This window comes from Convolutriloba macropyga, chromosome 3, assembly GCF_964194025.1.
Source record: "Convolutriloba macropyga chromosome 3, txConMacr16.3, whole genome shotgun sequence".
Classification (NCBI taxonomy): Eukaryota; Metazoa; Xenacoelomorpha; order Acoela; family Convolutidae; genus Convolutriloba; species Convolutriloba macropyga.
Window position 1 is genome coordinate 55,698,814 of NC_134470.1, and position 20,230 is coordinate 55,719,043.

General features: G+C 35.2%; 1 protein-coding gene across 1 annotated transcript; it reads left to right on the forward strand.

The window, feature by feature from the left end:
- Positions 1 to 4,831: 4,831 nt before the first annotated feature.
- Positions 4,832 to 7,329, forward strand: LOC142337149 (uncharacterized). Its single transcript, XM_075386255.1, has 2 exons — positions 4,832 to 6,433; positions 6,937 to 7,329. The coding sequence occupies exon 1, from the start codon at positions 5,035 to 5,037 to the stop codon at positions 6,169 to 6,171; it is 1,137 nt and encodes a 378-aa protein (XP_075242370.1). The 5' UTR covers positions 4,832 to 5,034; the 3' UTR covers positions 6,172 to 6,433; positions 6,937 to 7,329.
- The last annotated feature ends 12,901 nt before the right edge of the window (positions 7,330 to 20,230 follow it).

Consider the following 20,230-nt stretch of genomic DNA (forward strand, 5'->3'; position numbering starts at 1 on the left):
ACAAAACGTCAATTCTGTGGAAACCGTTGAGGCCATTGAAAATAGTTTGTCAAACTGAGTGTGAAACCAAGATAACATCAGAACTTCAAACCATTTGCCACTGACCTTTCGTTAAAAAGAAAATTTCTGCTCAGATATAATTGAAAAACAGGCAGTGAAAAACACTTAGCCACTCTAGACCATCATTGATATTGTGAATTAGTTCTATAAAGGAAGGAGATAATACTCGGACAGGATGTCTACCATGCCATCCTATTTCTCTGCCGATGAGAAGCGTACACCCGTAGCTGAAAGATTTTCCTGGGATTGGGTCTTAGGCAAGTGTCGGGAGATAAAATTCGCCAAAAAGAAGACCTGAGCAGAAAATGAAGTAGTATCGTCGATGACGATTTCAAAAAAAGTACGAAATTGTTGTTTCGGACGCTCACAAGTATGAGACCATTGCCCATGTAGTGTGGCACCTACCTCATGATAAGACTGTAAACCAGATCAAACCGGTTGTGGTGCGAAGGAAACGCAAAGGAGCGGCTAATTTGTTTTTGGGCTTTTTGAAAAGTCATTTCTCATGGGCTTCGATCTGCTCCAAAACATCATTCATGTAGTTTTCTGCCTTTGCAACAACCATATGCCCCCTCTTCCGAAGTCGACAGAAATTCCTGCCGGTTATCCGATTACTATCTGATCAAACATCATTATTTGTCATCAACCATTATTTGTTGTGGCGGGTTACTGTTGTGTGATAATATACCCGACATATCTATGGGGCTAAAGACTCACCTGCGCTCAATATGCACTCCAGTTCAACGAGAAGAAGAAAAACAGGCATTACAATAAAACCACTGAAGCCGGACTCAAAAACATGGGAGAGGTTGACAATGATTTCCAGGCTCGTACTCTATACCAATCTGGGCACGCACTGTCTCCGGGATAAAGTGTTGCAAATGTTTTGTTGTCTAGTCAAGCATGTGCCTAACTCGTGTCCGCTTTTGCCCGTAGCCCTGGAACCGTGAGATCTGAAAGTGGTCACGCCTAATCAGTTATTATTGGGGGAATTTTCGAGGCGTATTACGTCTCTTGTGGATAGCAGTGGAGTTGACCATCGTAAAAGTTTTACTCGAGTGCAGTCTTAAGCAACTGCTATTTGGTCCCATTGGACTAGAGAAAATGTTCCGACACTAAACTGACGATCTGAGTGGGAGAAGCCTGCCGTGCATTACCTCAAGACTAGGTGTTTTGGTGGGTGAGGAAACCAGACCTAGAAGTTACAACCCTACTGCTCTCGGATTGTAGACCTATGTTACAGCTCCACCATTATGCCCAAACTAACTGGTCGTCCACCCAATCGTAGAACTTTTACCAGTTTTCTGAACATCTTCTTTCGAGCCGTAGGTTTTTACAAAGTGAAACAAGCAAGCTTTTTATCTCAAAAATACGAATAGTTTCAATACAAAAAAACGTTCTATTCTGCGTAGAAAGCTTACAGAAAGTGCAAATAACATAAGTTAACTCAAACTAGTAAAAAAATTTTATAAAAAGAAGCGTTTTTTGGTCTGTGAACACTTAGGAATCGAATATTGTCCGCCCTTTGATCTCAAATATGAAAAATAAACTGACAACTCTTAAAAAAGAACCAAAAATTTGCCGCTCTTGTTGTTATGAAGGTTACCAATGCAAATACTTTAGAAAATGTTGCTCTTCTTTCAAATATGATTGATTGTGTCACTTGCAAGGATCTTGAATAGAACTTTTTGGACTTTTGTCAGAGATAATTTTTCAGTACCCGAATTGACGAACCCGTGAACAGCCATCATGAAAAGCCTCAAAAATCGTGCAGGATCCCTAAATAGATTCTTGATTATAAAAAGAGACGAAAAATGAATTTATTGTAATTAGGAAAGTTCATATGTGATTTAAGACTTCGCTGTTAGCTTGCAAAGACCACATATACCAGTTCCTAGTCATCAAGGGAGTATCATCAAGGAAGTATCAGACATCAAAGAAATGATCGGCAAAAATTTTGGATATGAATGAGTGCAAGCCATTATAAAAAGACAATGAAGCAATTTCATTCGGGATACCTATAACGATGAACCTTGCAGCAAAGTTAAATTCTAGGTAAAAGAACTCGAGAATACTGAAAAATGTTACTAGCTTATAATAACAGAATTAGAGTTTTTTTAGTTTCACACTTTTAAGTGTCCACGGCCAGTTGAGAAAACTTCAGAAGTTTTTTTTTTAAATATAGTACTTTGTACCAACGAAAATATTTTTGAGTTATTAGCTCAATATTGAGTAAAATTGATTTTCATATATTGCTTACACTAAATTTTTATTTTCAGGATTGTATTCCTGTCAAAAATTAAATTGCTTTAAAAAGTTTTGTTGCATGGCACCAGGATTGGCCTAGAATAATTTCTTACCACTATGGTACCGCAGAGAGCACCAATTTCGTTTGTGATCAACTGAGCTAAACAAAGTTGCCGCTCAGAAAACCCCGAATATTTTGGTAACAAAGACGTGATACCTTTTTTTGCCAAAATGGAACGTAAGATACTTTATATGTTTATATATGTATACATATATATATAATTATATATATATATATATATATATATATATATATATATATATATTTATAGACATAGATATATTTATATATATATATATATAATATACATATATAAATTTATATATATATATATATATATATATATATATATACAAATATATATATTTATGTTTGTGTCTATTTCTGTTTGTGTGCTTGTGTGTATGTGTGTGTTTGTTTGTGTGTGTGTGCGAGTGTGTGCGTGTGTGAGTTGATGTGTTAGTACCTGTCTGTGTTTATCTGTGTGTGTGTGCGTTGGTGAACGCAAAGTCAGCCTAAGTAACAGTAAGCCGACATAAAAGCCAGCCGAATTTTTTTAATAGTTATGTAATCTATCAAAAATAATACATTGTTAACCGGTACAGTCAACAATGCGTGTAGTATTAATTATCATAATGTATTCCAATGGACCAAAGAAACAATGGACCATAGTCACCAAAAAAAGAGCATTCATGCTCACTAAAAGAACAGTCTGAGATGTGGGGAATAATAGAGTCCAGGCCTCCATTGAAAAGCATTGCGCTTCTGGATGGTCTGATTTGGTTTGAATGTATGTTCACCAAATAAATACAATTATTATAAACAAAAAATACGTCAATTTTAAGTCATCTAGTGGGTACGGGCCTCAATGGACCGCTGTCCATGGCCTTGCCTCTCATCCGCTGTGGGAGGTAATCCGGGAACTGCGGGCTGGTTATCGTGGCGAAGCCGCGACCCGCGGGAAGCGTGACCCAGCCGGCCTCGGTCAACTTAAAACACGGGTATCTCAAAATTTTTCGGCTTGCTTGACCTCATTTTCAAAATTCGGCGCTGGCTTGTCTATAGGTTTGCTTGACCGCCACCGTGTGCATGTGTGTGTGTGTGTGTGTGTGTGTGTGTGTGTGTGTGTGTGTGTGTGTGTATGTGTGTGTGTGCTTGTGTGTATTGTGTTCAGCAACTTTTAGCGTTCACGCTTCATCTCGGGGAAAAATTATTTAACTAGCAGCAAGATTGCGCGCAAAAAGTTCAAATAAATCTCTCTCTATAAATCTCTAATCGATCAATTAACGCTAAGAAGTTTTGCAAAGTTACTGACTTTGAGTTGTAAAGCACTTAATCACTGAATTCAACACAAGAGAACAGAAAAGTTCTTTGGATTGTTGGGACTCGACATTTCCACCGTGGGCGTTTCAAATGGATGACGTTTCAAATGGACGACATTAAAATTTTGTATCAAATGGACATAATTATTAGATGCAAAATGCCAATATGCGCTGATAACTTTGTCCTAGTTGATGGGCCGGTGAACACACAAATGTTATTGCGAGAATAACATGTTCTGTCGTCATAATTAGTTCGGTTGTGATAGATTCATATCAAGTCTCACTGGCCGCTAAAGCATGGCCATAGCTCGGGTGGACTTTCTCCTTTGAATAAATCATTATGAATATTTGTGACTATATTATGATAAAACAGTCAAAATGTCAATGTGCTTAGTGGGGATTAATTTTGAGAATTGAAAGGTCGTCCATTTGAACGGACCTCATTTCCACCTTTGATGTAAATCATGACTTCACAGAAACCCTTAGACAGCCCATGCACTGAAGGTGGCTCAAAACACATTCTCGGGATCACGTTTCTATCATAAGAAACCATTTCCTTTCTTTTCATGCTGGATTGTGTACCCGAATATCTATTCTCGATGTCAAATTTTAGTCTTTGCGTCTCAATTTTCTTCGTCATACAATTACTCCGTAGGATAAATCCCATTTCTGCGAAGCTGCAGGTCACAGCTTTAGTTTTGATCATCATGCATTTGAGAAGTTTTCATATATCAATTAGTTTCAACTCACATCACTATAATAAAAAAACGTACGTGATGGGAGTTGAGTTTGATTGATATATGAAAACTTCTCAAATGCATGATTCTCGAATGCGTACAAATGCGAGTGCCCCGAAACATATGCTAGTGCCTACGTAGGCACTTGCTTTTGGTTCGGGGCAGTCGCATTTGTCGTACGATGTCATTTGGAGCATAATTTATCAGGTTTTCACTCTTCAGCGTTCTATTTTATCCGGCCAGGTAAAAAGCTAATTGGGCTACAACCTTGCAAGATTTGAACTGTTATCAAACTTTTGAGAACTAATTCACTTTTGCCTACATTCATCTAAATTCTTACTGGGTGTCGCCAATGTAGAATGTTCTCAAAGTAAACAAAGAGTAAATCTTATCATCAGTTTTGTTCAAACTTCTGTTCATATGACATGCACATTCAGTTAAAGTTTGGACAAAAGCTTAAACAGCTCTAAGTTAATTTTTCCTTAACTATATATATTAAGCGTTCTTTTATCAGTTTCAGTTTGCTCGTTATCCACACCTGTTTTCTCTCTTCAATTTAGTCCTTTATTAACCTTCACTAAAGAACCACAAAAAACTTTGACATAAAATGGCCAATTTCTTGGGTGTGCTCAAGTTTACCGAGCTGTTATTCGCTTATTTCCTCTCTGAAAAAGGCGAAGATGCAAACTCCAATTCAGTTATTTCGCCTATGAGCGCATTCGTCGCAATGTGCATGGTCAACAATGGAGCTAGAGGGCCAACACGTGATGAAATCCATTCAGCCTTGCAATTAACCGAAGAAAACAATTTTTGTGAGGAAGCCGAAAAAGTGATGGAATTCTTCGAAAAAGAAAGTAGTGAAGATTTCACGCTCAACGTGACTAGCGGTTTGTTCACGAACAAAAATTTCATTCCTTTGGCTTTGTTTAAAAAAATATTGGAAGATAAGTACAAGGCCGATTCCAAGAATGTTTCCTTTGGAACACCGCAGGGCGAAAAAGTGGTCAATGATTGGGTCGAGGAGAAAACAAATGGAAAAATAAAAAATATACTCAAAGGGACAAAACCAAGTGACTTAATGGTACTTGTCAATGCCATTTTCATGAAAGGGTTCTGGTACAATCCGTTTTTCGAAAAATCAACAGCAAACGGAACTTTTTCGGCGCCTTCTGGCGATATTACAGTCGACTTTATGCACGGTGTCGATTACTTCAACTATGTCCAATCTGAAATCGACGGAAAAAAATTCAAAGCTGTTTTCATGCCTTACAAAAATGGTTACCTTGCCATAGACTGGAATATGGTTGTGATATTACCCGAAAACGGCGGGAACCCTGTTGACCTAAAGGGGCTGGTATCTGATAAAATATTCGGAGCTTACAGCAAAAGTTCTCGAAAAAATCTTGACCTGAAAATACCTAAGAGCAAAATCGAGTCGGACATTGATTTGAAGCCCTTGTTGAACAAGCTTGGCGTCCAAAAAGCGTTCACAGACGCCGCAAACTTTTCTGGCATCCATGAAACCGCGGGAAGCAAAATTGACCAGATAAAACAGAAGACTTTTATTGCAGTGGACGAGGATGGGACTGAAGCCGCCGCTGCAACTTTCGTGAAAATGGTACCCACATCAATGCCCCCTCCACCCATACAAGTGTTCTTTGACTCGCCCTACTTGTTTGCGATTACTAATCCTAAGGAAAAGGTCATTCTATTTGCAGGAATCGTCGCAGAGCCTGAGCTCTGATTCAGTCACACTAAAATAACAGAAGACGATGAGATTCAGCATGGAACCAAATCGAAATATAAAACTCGAAAATGTCCCTTATGGAATATGTTGCAAGAAATAAATTTGAAAACCTACTCCTTTTTTGGACTGCGCACTAAAAATTAATGTTCGGAGAACTTTTTGGCTATTTGTATCTGTTTAAATTATGCAATGATGTCAAGTTTTGTGTGACTATTAACCACTGTTATTGACAGCCAGAGGTCGTAACAATTGACAAGAAGTGAGTCTGTTTCAACTATATTGAGATCAAACATGTCATCTTGAGAAGCATTAAAGTGTCTTCATGAAACATTATTATCCCTAGAGATGCGCCGATTCAAACCTCGCAACAAACTTGCAACATGATTCAAAACTTGCAAAATTCTTGCATGAATCCCGCAAGATAACAATCAAGGCAAAAAATAAATCAGGGTACAAATGTTTTAGAAAACTTCTTTGAAGCAAATTAATGTTTATTGAACAAATTACAAAACCGATATCAATGAAAAAACTTTTACCCCGGATTCAAAATCGGGCAATAATCTTGCAAATTTTTTTTGAATTCTGAAATTTGTATTTGTGTACTTTTGGTAGCTAAAACTAACTGAAAACCAAATAAACTGACTAATACCAGAATTTTTGAACAATGGAACTGAATCTAATTGACTTTTTTTCCTAAATACCTTCTGAAAGTGAAATCTTGCTAAACTTTGCATATTTATTGCAAGATTTTGTTTATTGCAGTGGACGAGGATGGGACTGAAGCCGCCGCTGCAACTTTCGTGAAAATGGTACCCACATCAATGACCCCTCCACCCATACAAGTGTTCTTTGACTCGCCCTACTTGTTTGCGATTACTAATCCTAAGGAAAAGGTCATTCTATTTGCAGGAATCGTCGCAGAGCCTGAGCTCTGATTCAGTCACACTAAAATAACAGAAGACGATGAGATTCAGCATGGAACCAAATCGAAATATAAAACTCGAAAATGTCCCTTATGGAATATGTTGCAAGAAATAAATTTGAAAACCTACTCCTTTTTTGGACTGCGCACTAAAAATTAATGTTCGGAGAACTTTTTGGCTATTTGTATCTGTTTAAATTATGCAATGATGTCAAGTTTTGTGTGACTATTAACCACTGTTATTGACAGCCAGAGGTCGTAACAATTGACAAGAAGTGAGTCTGTTTCAACTATATTGAGATCAAACATGTCATCTTGAGAAGCATTAAAGTGTCTTCATGAAACATTATTATCCCTAGAGATGCGCCGCTTCAAACCTTGCAACAAACTTGCAACATGATTCAAAACTTGCAAGATTCTTGCATGAATCCCGCAAGATAACAATCAAGGCAAAAAAAACAGGGTACAAATGTTTTAGAAAACTTCTTTGAAGCAAATTAATGTTTATTTAACAAATTACAAAACCGATTTCAATGAAAAAACTTTTACCCCGGATTCAAAATCGGGCAATAATCTTGCAAATTTTTTTTGAATTCTGAAATTTTTATTTGTGTACTTTTGGTAGCTAAAACTAACTGAAAACCAAATGAACTGACTAATACCAGAATTTTTGAGCAATGGAACTGAATCTAATTGACTTTTTTTCCTAAATACCTTCTGAAAGTGAAATCTTGCTAAACTTTGCATATTTATTGCAAGATTTTGTTTATTGCTGTGGACGAGGATGGGACTGAAGCCGCGGCCGCAACTTTCGTGAGAATGGTACCCACATCAATACCCCCTCCACCCCTACAAGCGTTCTTTGACTCGCCCTACTTGTTTGCGATTACTAATCCTAAGGAAAAGGTCATTCTATTTGCAGGAATCGTTGCTGAGCCTGAGCTCTGATTCTGTCAAACTAAAAAAACAGAAGACGATGAGATTCAGCATGGTACCAAATCGAAGTATAAAATTGGAAAATGTTTCTTATGGATTATGTTGCAAGAAATAAATTTGAAAACCTACCCTTTTTTGGACTGCGCACTAAAAATTAATGTTCGGAGAACTTTTTGGCTATTTGTATCTGTTTAAATTATGCAATGATGTCAAGTTTTGTGTGACTATTAACCACTGTTATTGACTGCCAGAGGTCGTAACAATTGACAAGAAGTGAGTCTGTTTCAACTATATTGAGATCAAACATGTCATCTTGAGAAGCATTAAAGTGTCTTCATGAAACATTATTATCCCTAGAGATGCGCCGATTCAAACCTTGCAACAAACTTGCAACATGATTCAAAACTTTCAAGATTCTTGCATGAATCTTGCAATATAACAATCAAGGCAAAAAATAAATCAGGGTAAAAATGTTTTCGAAAACATCTTTGAAGCAAATTAATGTTTAATGAACAAATTACAAAACCAATTTCAGTGAAAAAATTTTTACCCCGGATTCAAAATCTTGCAACATTCTTGCAATTTGTTTTTGAATTCTGAAATATTTGTTTGTGTACTTTTGATAGCTAAAACTAACTGAAAACCAAATGAACTGACTAATACCAGAATTTTTGAACAGCAGAACTGAATCTAATTGACTTTTTTTCCTAAATACTTTCTGAAAGTGAAATCTTGCTAAACTTTGCATATTTATTGCAAGATTTTGTTTATTGCTGTGGACGAGGATGGGACTGAAGCCGCGGCCGCAGCTTTCGTGAAAATGGTACCCACATCAATGCTCCCTCCACCCCTACAAGTGTTCTTTGACTCGCCCTACTTGTTTGCGATTACTAATCCTAAGGAAAAGGTCATTCTATTTGCAGGAATTGTCGCAGAGCCTGAGCTCTGATTCAGTCACACTAAAATAACAGAAGACGATGAGATCCAGCATGGAACCAAATCGAAATATAAAACCCGAAAATGTCACTTATGGAATATGTTGCAAGAAATAAATTTGAAAACCTACTCCTTTTTTGGACTGCGAACTAAAAAATAATTTTCGGAGAGCTTTTTGGCTATTTGTATCTGTTTAAATTATGCAATGATGTCAAGTTTTGTATGACCATTAACCACTGTTATTAACAGCCAGAGGTCGTAACAATTAACAAGAAGTGAGTCTTTTTCAACTATATTGAGAACAAACAGGTCATCTTGAGAAGCATTAAAAGGTCTTCATGAAACATTAACATTCCTAGAGATGAGCTGATTCAAATCTTGTAAGAAACTTGCAACATGATTCAAATTTTTCAAGATTCTTGCATGAATCTTGCAAGATAACAATCAAGGCAAAAAAAACAGGGTAAAAATGTTTTCGAAAACATCTTTGAAGCAAATTAATGTTTAATAAACAAATTACAAAACCGATTTTAATGAAAAAAAATTTTACCCCGGATTCAAAATCGGGCAATAATCTTGCAATTTTTTTTTTTGAATTCTGAAATTTTTTTTGTGTACTTTTGGTAGCTAAAACTAACTGAAAACCAAATGAACTGACTAATACCAGAATTTTTGAACAGCAGAACTGAGTCTAATTGACTTTTTTCCTAAATACCTTCTGAAAGTGAATTTTTGCTAAACTTTGCATATTTATTGCAAGATTTTGTTTATTGCTGTGGACGAGGATGGGACTGAAGCCGCGGCCGCAACTTTCGTGAGAATGGTACCCACATCAATGCCCCCTCCACCCATACAAGTGTTCTTTGACTCGCCCTATTTGTTTGCGATTACTAATCCTAAGGAAAAGGTCATTCAATTTGCAGGAATCGTCGCAAAGCCTGAGCTTGATTCTGTCACACTAAAATATCAGAATCAGCATTGTATTAAATCGAAATAAAAATTGGAAAATGTTTCTTATGGATTATGTTGCAAGAAAAAAATTTGAAAACCTACCCCTTTTCTGGACTGCGCACAAAAAATTAATGTTCGGAGAACTTTTTGGCTATTTGTATCTGTTTAAATTATGCAATGATGTCAAGTTTTTTATGACTATTAACCACTGTTATTGACAGCCAGAGGTCGTAACAATTGACAAGAAGTGAGTCTGTTTCAACTATATTGAGATCAAACTCGTCATCTTGAGAAGCCTTAAAGTGTCTTCTTGAAACATTATTATCCCTAGAGATGCGCCGATTCAAAACTTGCAAGAAACTTGCAACATGATTCAAAACTTTCAAGATTCTTGCTTGAATCTTGCAAGATTACAATCAAGGCAAAAAATAAATCAGGGTTAAAATGTTTTCGAAAACATCTTTGAAGCAAATTAATGTTTAATGAACAAATTACAAAACCGATTTTAATGAAAAAATTTTTTACCCCGGATTCAAAATCTTGCAATTTTTTTTGAATTCTGAATTATTTATTTGTGTACATTTGGTAGCTAAAACTAACTGAAAACCAAATGAACTGACTAATACCAGAATTTTTGATCAGCAGAACTGAATCTAATTGACTTTTTTCCTAAATTACTTCTGAATGTGAAATCTTGCTAAACTTTGCATGTTTATTGCAAGATTTTGAACTAAAATACGTCTTTCGACAAATAACTAGAGACATCTCGAGCCATTCATATCCTTCTTTTTTAAGTCCTTTTTTAAGTTGTTTACCTAATAAATGACGAAAACAAACACTTTCATTCTTTCTCTCCATTTTTAATCAAATGAATTGTTTATAGAGAAACCAACAGTCGGAAATTTTGGTTACTGATCTTATCGGTAATACAAGATACTTTTTGCAGTCGTAAAAAAATTCTGATCAGTGTTTGGTCTAAATAACTATATATTGAGGTTTATGTGATCCTATTTGATGCCCTCATTTGATAGCTATTGGTGTTAATGGCCTTGAAGTTTTTTCATTCCAAAAACATCGGTGTGTTTTTGAAGTTTCATTTTTTGTTCTTCTTTCAGTCTATTTATAACTTAGGCTCATCTAAGAATGTCACCCTAATCTTCTGATAAATCAAATATTAACTTAGCTTTTGATCATATGTTAACTAATTATTTTTTAAGTAAGGACAGACTGAAAACAACAATCAGAAGTTTGTTCAATGGTTTTTTGCAAAGTACCACAACAATCTATTTGTACCAAGCGTCATACTTTCGTTCAATCGATCTTTAAGAACTCACATAGCCAGGCAAAAATGTTTTAACAGAGATCTTTTAGTTTTTTCGGTGCTTATACTGCCTGGTAAAGAATCAAACAAACGAAATACTATTCATTAGCAAGTGATCACGAAATCAATAACCTCTTTTGTAACATATTCAAGTGACATGATAGTCAACCTAATAACACCTATACTTACGTTAAAAGTATGTTAACAAATATTTCAATGATTTTTTTCTCATTTTACATGAAGTGCTTCTGTATCGGAAAGTGACAATTGGAAGAAAATTTTCTTCTTATTGTATCTAAACAACAAATTACAAAATTAATATAAACATCAGGGCTCACACTCTGTTACTATCTACAATTGTTTTGCGTGGGTAGCTTTATGGATGGCCTGGATGTAAAATCAGTTTCAAAGCAAATTTGAAAATTTTTTAGTAGAACAAATATTTTAATAATGGTTAGGATTTTCTGTCATAGAATGTTATGTTTGATCTCTAGCAGCCTTCTACACCTCAGATATTAATTAACAAAACTTTTGCACCGCTTGAGTTTGAGATTGCTCAGTAGTTCTACCAGAATAGTCAATATCATCAAAGAAAACTTGTCAATTGTTAGAGAGGGCTGACTCTGCGCTTACCGTCTTTTTATAAGGTGTAAAACTTTTGTTTCTCTTAGTAAATTTTTCCACGCAATCAATATCTTCTTCTGTAATTTTGTCGTCGGTCCACAAACATCATGAGGTTCTTTGGCAACCATTTTGTGTAATTTTAGAAGAAGAGCTTCTCCACTTTAAAAAAACTTTATTTTATTATTAATATTATTATTATTATTATTATTATTATTATTATTATTATTATTATTATTATTATTATTATTATTATTATTATTTTATTATTATTAGTATTATTATTATTATTATTATTACTATTAATATTATTATTATTATTATTATTATTGTTATTATTATTTTTATTAGTATTATTATCATTATTATTATTATTATTATTATTTTTATTATTATTATTATTATTATTATTATTATTATTAATATTATTATTATTATTATTATTATTATTATTATTATTATTATTATTATTATTATTATTATTATTATTATTAATATTATTATTGTTATCCCGCATGAGTTCCCTTTGTATGGTTATCTCTGTTGGAACGTCGAGAGTTGTTTGTTCGACTATTATATCTGATGTATTACTTTCTAAGTCCGAATGGAGAGAACGGAGGTCCGGTTCTTGTACTGTTAGAGATCGTGATAGCTCCAGTTGGAACGGATGGTATAATATGAATTAAACAATGATTGCTTTTTAGTAAGCTTTTTGGGATATCTATGATAGAGTCTATGAATGTATGGTGGATGTATATCTGTGATGAACTTTGTGAAAAGAATTACTTCTAACACTTTATTCGGCCACGAATCGACTGTTCGTTGTGACAGTTGTTTATCGTCTGCACTTAGCAGATGTGTTAATTTGAAACCACGTTATGATACCCGCCAAATCGCAGGCGTGAAAATGAGCAACTAACATAAACTCCTTTCGGAGACAACAGTATGTACAATGCATTTAATTATATATCATAAGTGTTTATAAATACGATACTAGATACTTTTAAGTCTTTGTTGCATAGTAAGTTTTAGATGATGCGGCTACACCGGTATCACATTCCCCCTCTGACAGAGAAATCCTGATCTAAGGGATTTCGTTTAATGCAGCGAGGTCCTCCTCGTTGAGGTCTGAGATTTAGTCTGGGTTAGGCGAGGATGGAGGGGTTTTATAGATGAGTGAACTTGCGGGGCTGGATATTTTCTCCACTTGGAGTTGCTCTGGAGTGGTCTCCTTTGTTGCTTCTTTGTTCTTGGTTTGAGTTTTGAGCGTATTTGGTTTCATTTGTAGTTGCGAAGTTTTCTCCCCTTGGAGTTGTTTGGTGTCAGCCTCCTGAGTGGAATCTGTTAAGTTTCTTGTGTAAACGCTTGTGTTTTGGTCCGGTTGGCATTGATTGCTTTGAGACGTATCCGTTGTTCCGTGTGGCGTTGGGTCTGATGAGTTGTTGGTGAGATCGATAGTTTGATTTGAAGAAATGGATGAAACGAGAAAAATTATTTGCGGACGTTCTGGGCATGGAATGTCGTTTTTTGTGCTTGGTAAGATGTTGTCTTGTTTCTTTGCGTTGAATGCGTAAATTTTCTCGGTTGCTGTGTCAATCTTTTTTGTTGAGATCGCAAAAGTCATATCCGGTGTGTTTGTATTGGTATCGTTATTCGCTTCGTTGTCTAACGTTGTTGTTGCTATGACACTTTGGTTATTTAGCGTTTTGGGGCTTAGTGGGCTCATTTCCATGAAGTCTTGTGCATCGTTGCTAGTTATTACTTCATATGATTGTTCGTCATAGGGGTCGGCTTCGACGTTGTAGATTTTTTTTTGACTTTGGTTGTGGGGTCGGGGTGTTAAAGATCAAGAATGACCTATTAGACGTATCTGTGTCCGACAATGGTGGAGTGTTTCTCCGTATGGAGTTTGTCTCTTTGCTGTTTAGGATTGCAGCCTGTTTCGCACGTTCATTGAAGTTGACTATTGGTGTGCTGTGTTTGGTCTTCGCTTTGCTGACTCCTTTTGGAGTTTTTGAGGTTGTGTGTTGTTGTTGTCTTTGATTCTTTGTTGCGATTTGTATAAGTTTATCTCTCGACCATATTGTTTTTGTGTTACTGTTCTTGGTTACTGTATGTTTCTTCTTAGTTTGCTTTGTATTGGCTTTGTTACTGGTAGGCTTTCTTGAAGGTCCAGGTATGTTGTTGGATTCTTTGTTTCTTGTTTTTGCTTTTGTTGTTCCGGTTGCTTCGTTGGTGTTGGCGGTAGAACTTGATGGTTCCGATGGGTCCATGGTACTTTTGATTGCTTCGTGTGTTCTTTTCGTTCCCAGTGGTTGGTTCGCAGCTATTTGCTTTTTGGCTTCGTCTAAACAAAATTTACGTATTTTTTCTTGGTTTCTTTTATATTCTCCAACCGTTTTACATGCAACCATATGAATTAGTCTGGGTTTTTCGGGTATTGGCTTAGTTTCAGTTGCTATTGCAATGTCGTTTTTTCGGATTACTGTGTTTTTTCGTAGTGGCGTATCTATTGTTATAGTATGTGGTGTGTAGTTAATTATAGTTCCGTCTGGGATTATAGACCATTGTGGTGCTAAGGTATTTCTTGGTTCTTTAGTTTTTCTCGCTATGGATTTACGCGCGACATTTTTCTTATTATATATTATCTTAGTTGTTTTATCTCCAATGGAGAAATGTATTTCTGATGGAGATATGTTACTTGGGGAGCTTCTGATTAGTGGTAAGTTTTCGGAATCGTCTGAATCTATTTGCTTTGAGGCGGAGGTGGGGTTTTCGTTTGTTTTGTACTGTATGTCGAGTTCATCTTCAGACTTCCCATCTAGTCTCCACATCTCTTCTTGTGACAATGCATCGTGTTTGAGAGTTCGTTTGTCTAAACAACGACTTTTTAGTTTATGATATGATAGGTTTTGTATCGATGGTTTTGTTAGCATGTTTGATAGTGCTGTATTTGGCTTTCTGCCGAAATGCGCTTCAAATGGAGTTATTTTTGTAGTTCTATTAGGTATAAGTTTGATGTTTTCTATTATATTTGCTAGACGTGAGCTTAGAGTTTCTGAGCTCCAGTTGGGGTCAATATCGAGTACGGCTAAGCGTCTTTTGATCGTTTGTATTAGGCGTTCGACCATTCCTGTTCCTCGGTGGTCTCCGGCTGGAGCGAGTATTAGTTTTATGTTTTTGTTTTTACAGAATATGTCAAATTCTTTAGCCTTAAAGGCTTGTGCCTGATCACATTTTATAGATCTAGGGATTCCGTGAAGTTTGCAATATTTTTCTAAGTAGTCTATCGCTGTTTCCGTATCGCAGTTGTGGAATGTTTCCGCGTGAGGGAAACGTGATAGTCTGTCTACTGTTACCAGGATGTAATTGTTTTATGTGCTATTTTTGTATGGAATTGGTCCTGCGAAATCCATTTGGATTTCTTCGTTAGGCTCATTTAGTTTGGGTAGATCTCCCAACTGGTTTTTTGGAATGATAGGTTTTAAGTTTTTACTTTTATCAATGCAGTGTCGGCAGGCCTTGGCTTTTGCTACAATTTCGGAGTGGATGTGTGGCCACCATACTAATTTGGCTAACGCTAGCATTCCAACTTGCCCTGGATGTTTGTGGTGAATTGTGTCTATAACCAGTTGTTTGAGTTTTTGGGGAATTACTAATCGATTATCATATAATAAACAATTTGTCTCGGTAACCGATAAGTCTCGTCTAATGCAGAAGTATAACGGGTTTACTTTCTTGAGGTTGTCCCAATTTTGTATTTTGACTAAATCAATGATTGGTTTGAGTTCACGTTGTGAGGCTTCTGCAAGGAATTCTTCATTAAAAACTTTGTTAAAGTTTTCTCTATATACTGGGGTTGGTAGGTCGTTATAAGCGTCGAATAGTTTTTCATGTTTGGAATTGTTCAAAGGGTCAAGGCCTTTGCCTTTATTCGAATTGAACTCCGTTTGAGTGCTGCAACTAGTAAAGGTTTTAGAATTGTTTGGTTGCTCCATTTGGGGATTTGTTGTTTTGTTAGGGGCTTGAAATCTGCGTTCAATAGGGATGTTGGAAGTATCTTTGTTGGGATTACGTCTTGTAGTTATACCGACAATGTTTTTGTTAATAAGTTTGAAATTAGAGTTTTGATTTAAAGAATGTGAGATAATGTGCGACTGATTTGTAAGCGTGTTAAGGCAAAAAGCGTTGTTTGTTTTGTTGCTTGTGTGTTTTGGATTAATTACGTCATTTTCGTCTAGTTTTGTGTCTGTGTTCTGATTGGTTGAATTAATTGCTCCCTTTGGAGAGAACGAATTGTTCGCTCCATTTGGAGACAGTGAGTTTCTTGTTATGAAAAGTTTGAATTCTTCAATTGTGTTGATTACGAAGTTTTTGTCTTCGTCGGTGGGTGGAATTGCTTCTCCTGTAGGATTTCTACTTAAGTAGTCCGCGAACCCCATGTTTTTCCCGGGAACGTGTTCGACTGCGAAATGAAATGGTAGTAAACGGTCTACCCATCGTGTTAATCTACTTTGATAAGTTTTGTTTCCTCTATTTTCTTTGAGTGCTGTAAGTAATGCCTGATGATCCGTTTGGAGTATGAATTCCGTACCATAAAGATAGTATTTAAAATGTTCTAGTGACCAAACTACCGCTGGTAATTCTAATTTGTTTGTGCTATATCTTGATTCGAGGTTATTTAGGAATCGACTTGCGAATGCGATCGGTTTCCATATTTGACCGATTTTTTGTTCAAGGCAAGCACCTAGCCCTTTTTTGCTAGCGTCGCATCTCACTCTCGTTTGTTTCGATATATCGAAATGTTTGTTTTCTGTTATTTGTTTTATTTGAGCTTTGATGTCGTTGAATGCGATTGTGTGATTGTCTTTCCAATCAAGTTTAATTTGTGATTTTGTGTTTGCTTTTGATAACAAAGGCCTTAGTGGTTCGGATGTTCTTGCCAAGTTTGGTATGACTTTTATCAGGTGGTGGATACATCCCATTAACGATCTTAATTGCTTAAGTGTTTTTGGGTTTTCCAGATTTGTGATTGCGTCACATTTTTGTTTTGTTGGTGTTACTCCATTTGGAGTGACTACAAAACCTAGCCATGTTATTTGTTCTTTCGTGAATTCGCATTTTTGTAGATTGATTGCTAGATTTTCGTTATTTAGTCTTTGCATTATTTTGTCTAGTTCTTTTTCGTGGTCTTCTAATGTTCCTTTTGTGACTATGAGAATATCGTCTAAGTATGCGAATTTTGTTTTTATGTCATGTAGTGTTTTGTCTATAGTTTTTTGAAAGGTGGCTGGCATATCGGTTAGGCCATAGAATCCGTTGATGAATCTATATGTGCCTGTGGCTTTTCCACCTATTATGTTGAAGTTACAGTGTTTTTTGATGTTCGACCAAAATCAGAGATTTCGATCTTATTGCCTTTAACAAATTTTTCGGACTCCATTTTAATTTTGGCCCCAAAAGCAGAACTCAAAGACTTATTTAAAAAATTGTTGTTCATAGTTAATCAGAGTCAGATATTGTCAACCGCTTGTAAAAAATCTGCTTTGCCAATTAACTCTTATTGTTCCGACCCCTCTTGAGGGGGGAGGAACTATATACTTAAATGGGTTTTTTTGTTCAGTCAATTTTCGCCGATCGATATATTCATCGTAGAGAGTTGAGACTGGTATCATTAGAAAACTTGTCCAGCGTAGAAAATGAAATTAAAAAGATTTTTCTGATTTTCGTTTTTCACAGGGAGTTATCGAGGTTTAAACTTTTGAGAAAATAGAGTGAATTCCGTTGAATTTATTCACATTTTCCGGAATTTTTGACTAAAATTTCGCCATTTTTGCCGAAATTTGTTAAAATTTATAGAAATCGTGTTGTTGATTTTATTTTTAAAGACAAAAAAGTATTGTTGATTATTTTGAGTTATTTTTCCCCAAAAAATTTGGGCTAAATATTTCAAAATTCAGACTTTTTCATCAAAAGTAGCACGAAATAAGCTTCTTTAGTCCACTTTGAATGAATTTGCCTGAAGTACAACCCCCAAACAACACTAGTACAATCTTTGTAGACTCAAACGGGGGCTATTTCTACTTCAACCTCTGTTGAGAGTGCTCTGTAATTAAAACTTTGCCGTTTTTCGTTAATTTATTCGTTGATTATCGAAAACGCAGAGTTTATTGTTGAGTTTCTATCTAGAAAATTATCTAATTCTACAACATTCCCAAAATTAAGTGTGCCTAAAAGGCGATAAGCATTAGCAAGGCTAGTTTTGGACCACTCTTGGACTGTTACAATCCAAAAAGAATTCGGATTGAAATCATTCGGTCTTTTTTAAAAAAGATGATCTTTTTTACATTAATTAAAAAACAGAACATATCAAATCAAAGCCCAAGAGTGATAGGTCTAATTGGCTTCTTATGCAGCTCCAAGGTAATGCATTTAGTCTAAAAGTAATTGATTTTTAAATAAATATTGGCTTAAGTAATTTTTCCTCATTTTTTTCATAACTTGGTCAACTTTTAGCTTAGTGTCATCACAGAAAGAATGCTTTTTCTTTCTACTTTTTAAATATTCAATCTCTACTGGGGTTTTAAGCCTTAAGATATTGTTTTCTGGCTTTGATGCCATTAGATTTCGGATTCATTTTTATTTACAGATATTTGCCAGTTTTTCATATTTTCTAGTTTTGTCACATTATCCTATTATTAAGAGTTCTCATATCACATTATTGGCGTTAAAAATAAAATTCACAATAAAAATTATTTAAATCTTGAAAGATAGATTAATGTTTTAACGGCTTCGACACCCCTTTCTCAAAGAATTTATTTGATTTTTTTTACAATTGTCTCTAACTGTCGTTTTTACTTTAATTTTTAGTCGTATGAAATTTCCAGGAAAATGAAAGATCTCAATGGCTTTTCATGGAAGAATAGAGGAGCCGATATTCTGTTATGAATAGATAGCTGATAGTTTTCATGACTTTGAAAACATCTGTTTTCCAAATAAAAAAACTTTTTAAATTCGCAATTTTCTTTTTTTTGTCTTTTTGCTACCTATTCTCGATAATTACAGGTCGAAAATGAAATTATTAGGGTCAAAAAAAGTATCAAAAGGGATTGGTGTCAGAAAATCAAATGTAATTAAAGAATTCGTTACGACCTTTCTGGCTTCGACTTCTTCGATTTTTCAACAAAAAAAATTTAAATTGATTTGTCATCTTTGGCGTTTTTTGTAGACGCAAGACGTTTTCTGGATAATTGAAGTTCTTACGGGCTTCCATGGAACGAAAAAACGAAACTATTCATTTATTTCTCTTTGTAATAAATGGCTTTCAAAACTTTGGAAGTAATTTTGTTTCGAAAAAAAAAATCAAAAGTCCTACTTACTTTTGTCCTTTTTTCTTTTTTTGTCTTCTTGTTACCTAGTCGTTTTAATGGAAGGATGAAAAGCCACATAACATTTTACCAGTGTTTGAGGAGGGCGTATAGAACGTATTTTGAGAGCCAAAAAATGGCTTTACGGATTTGACAGCGTTTTCTGGCAAGTTTTAATTGAACTTTTCTTTGTTGTATTTTTTTTGTCATTTTTAGCCGCAGAAAAAAATGATAAGGATAGGTCTTAATGCCCTTCAAAAGAGGCACTGGTAATTTTAATTCTTTGGGATTTTTTACCTGATTTCTAACGGTTTTCATTTTTTTGATGTTAATTGTTTTAAGAAAGATAAGCGAATTTTTTAACTTTACTGTTTTGTTATTTTTTGTATAGTTGTTACCGAGCCTTATTATGGACTGGTCCCCTATCGTTTCTCTTAAATTAGAAGTTTTCAGTTTCAGTTTTATCTGAAGCTATGTTGACTTTGTTGTTAAGTTTTGTTTATTAAAACGGACATAATGTTTTTGATGTAATTAATGTTTTTTATTGTTGTTTTTGTTGTTCGCCTTAACTCGCTTTCTTAATATTGGCATATCATAGGCTCATCAATGTAGTGCATCATTTTTTACTCCACTGAGTTATTTGCTTTGGGGGCTCTTTTTCGTTCATACTCTGTTCTTTTTTGATATTTGGGTTTTTTTGGGTTTTGTGGGATTCCCAAAAATAATTTTTGTGTTTTTCTATCTGTTCCTCATTTGGTAGACAATTATTCCAAAATTGTGGATCAGCGGGGTCGGAAACTTATGTGCTACCGCATATAACCGAGCCTCCTTGTTGCTTAAATCTTTCAATAGAGCAATAAATCATTGGTTGTGTAGTTTTTTGTCAATAAACAAAAATTTCTCGCCCTTGTCGGTCAGAATATCTGATTTTTGTCAAGGTCACTGGTTCAAATCTTTCAACATTTTGTCGTGTTTAATTTTTTTTCAAATAGTGCATAGTGC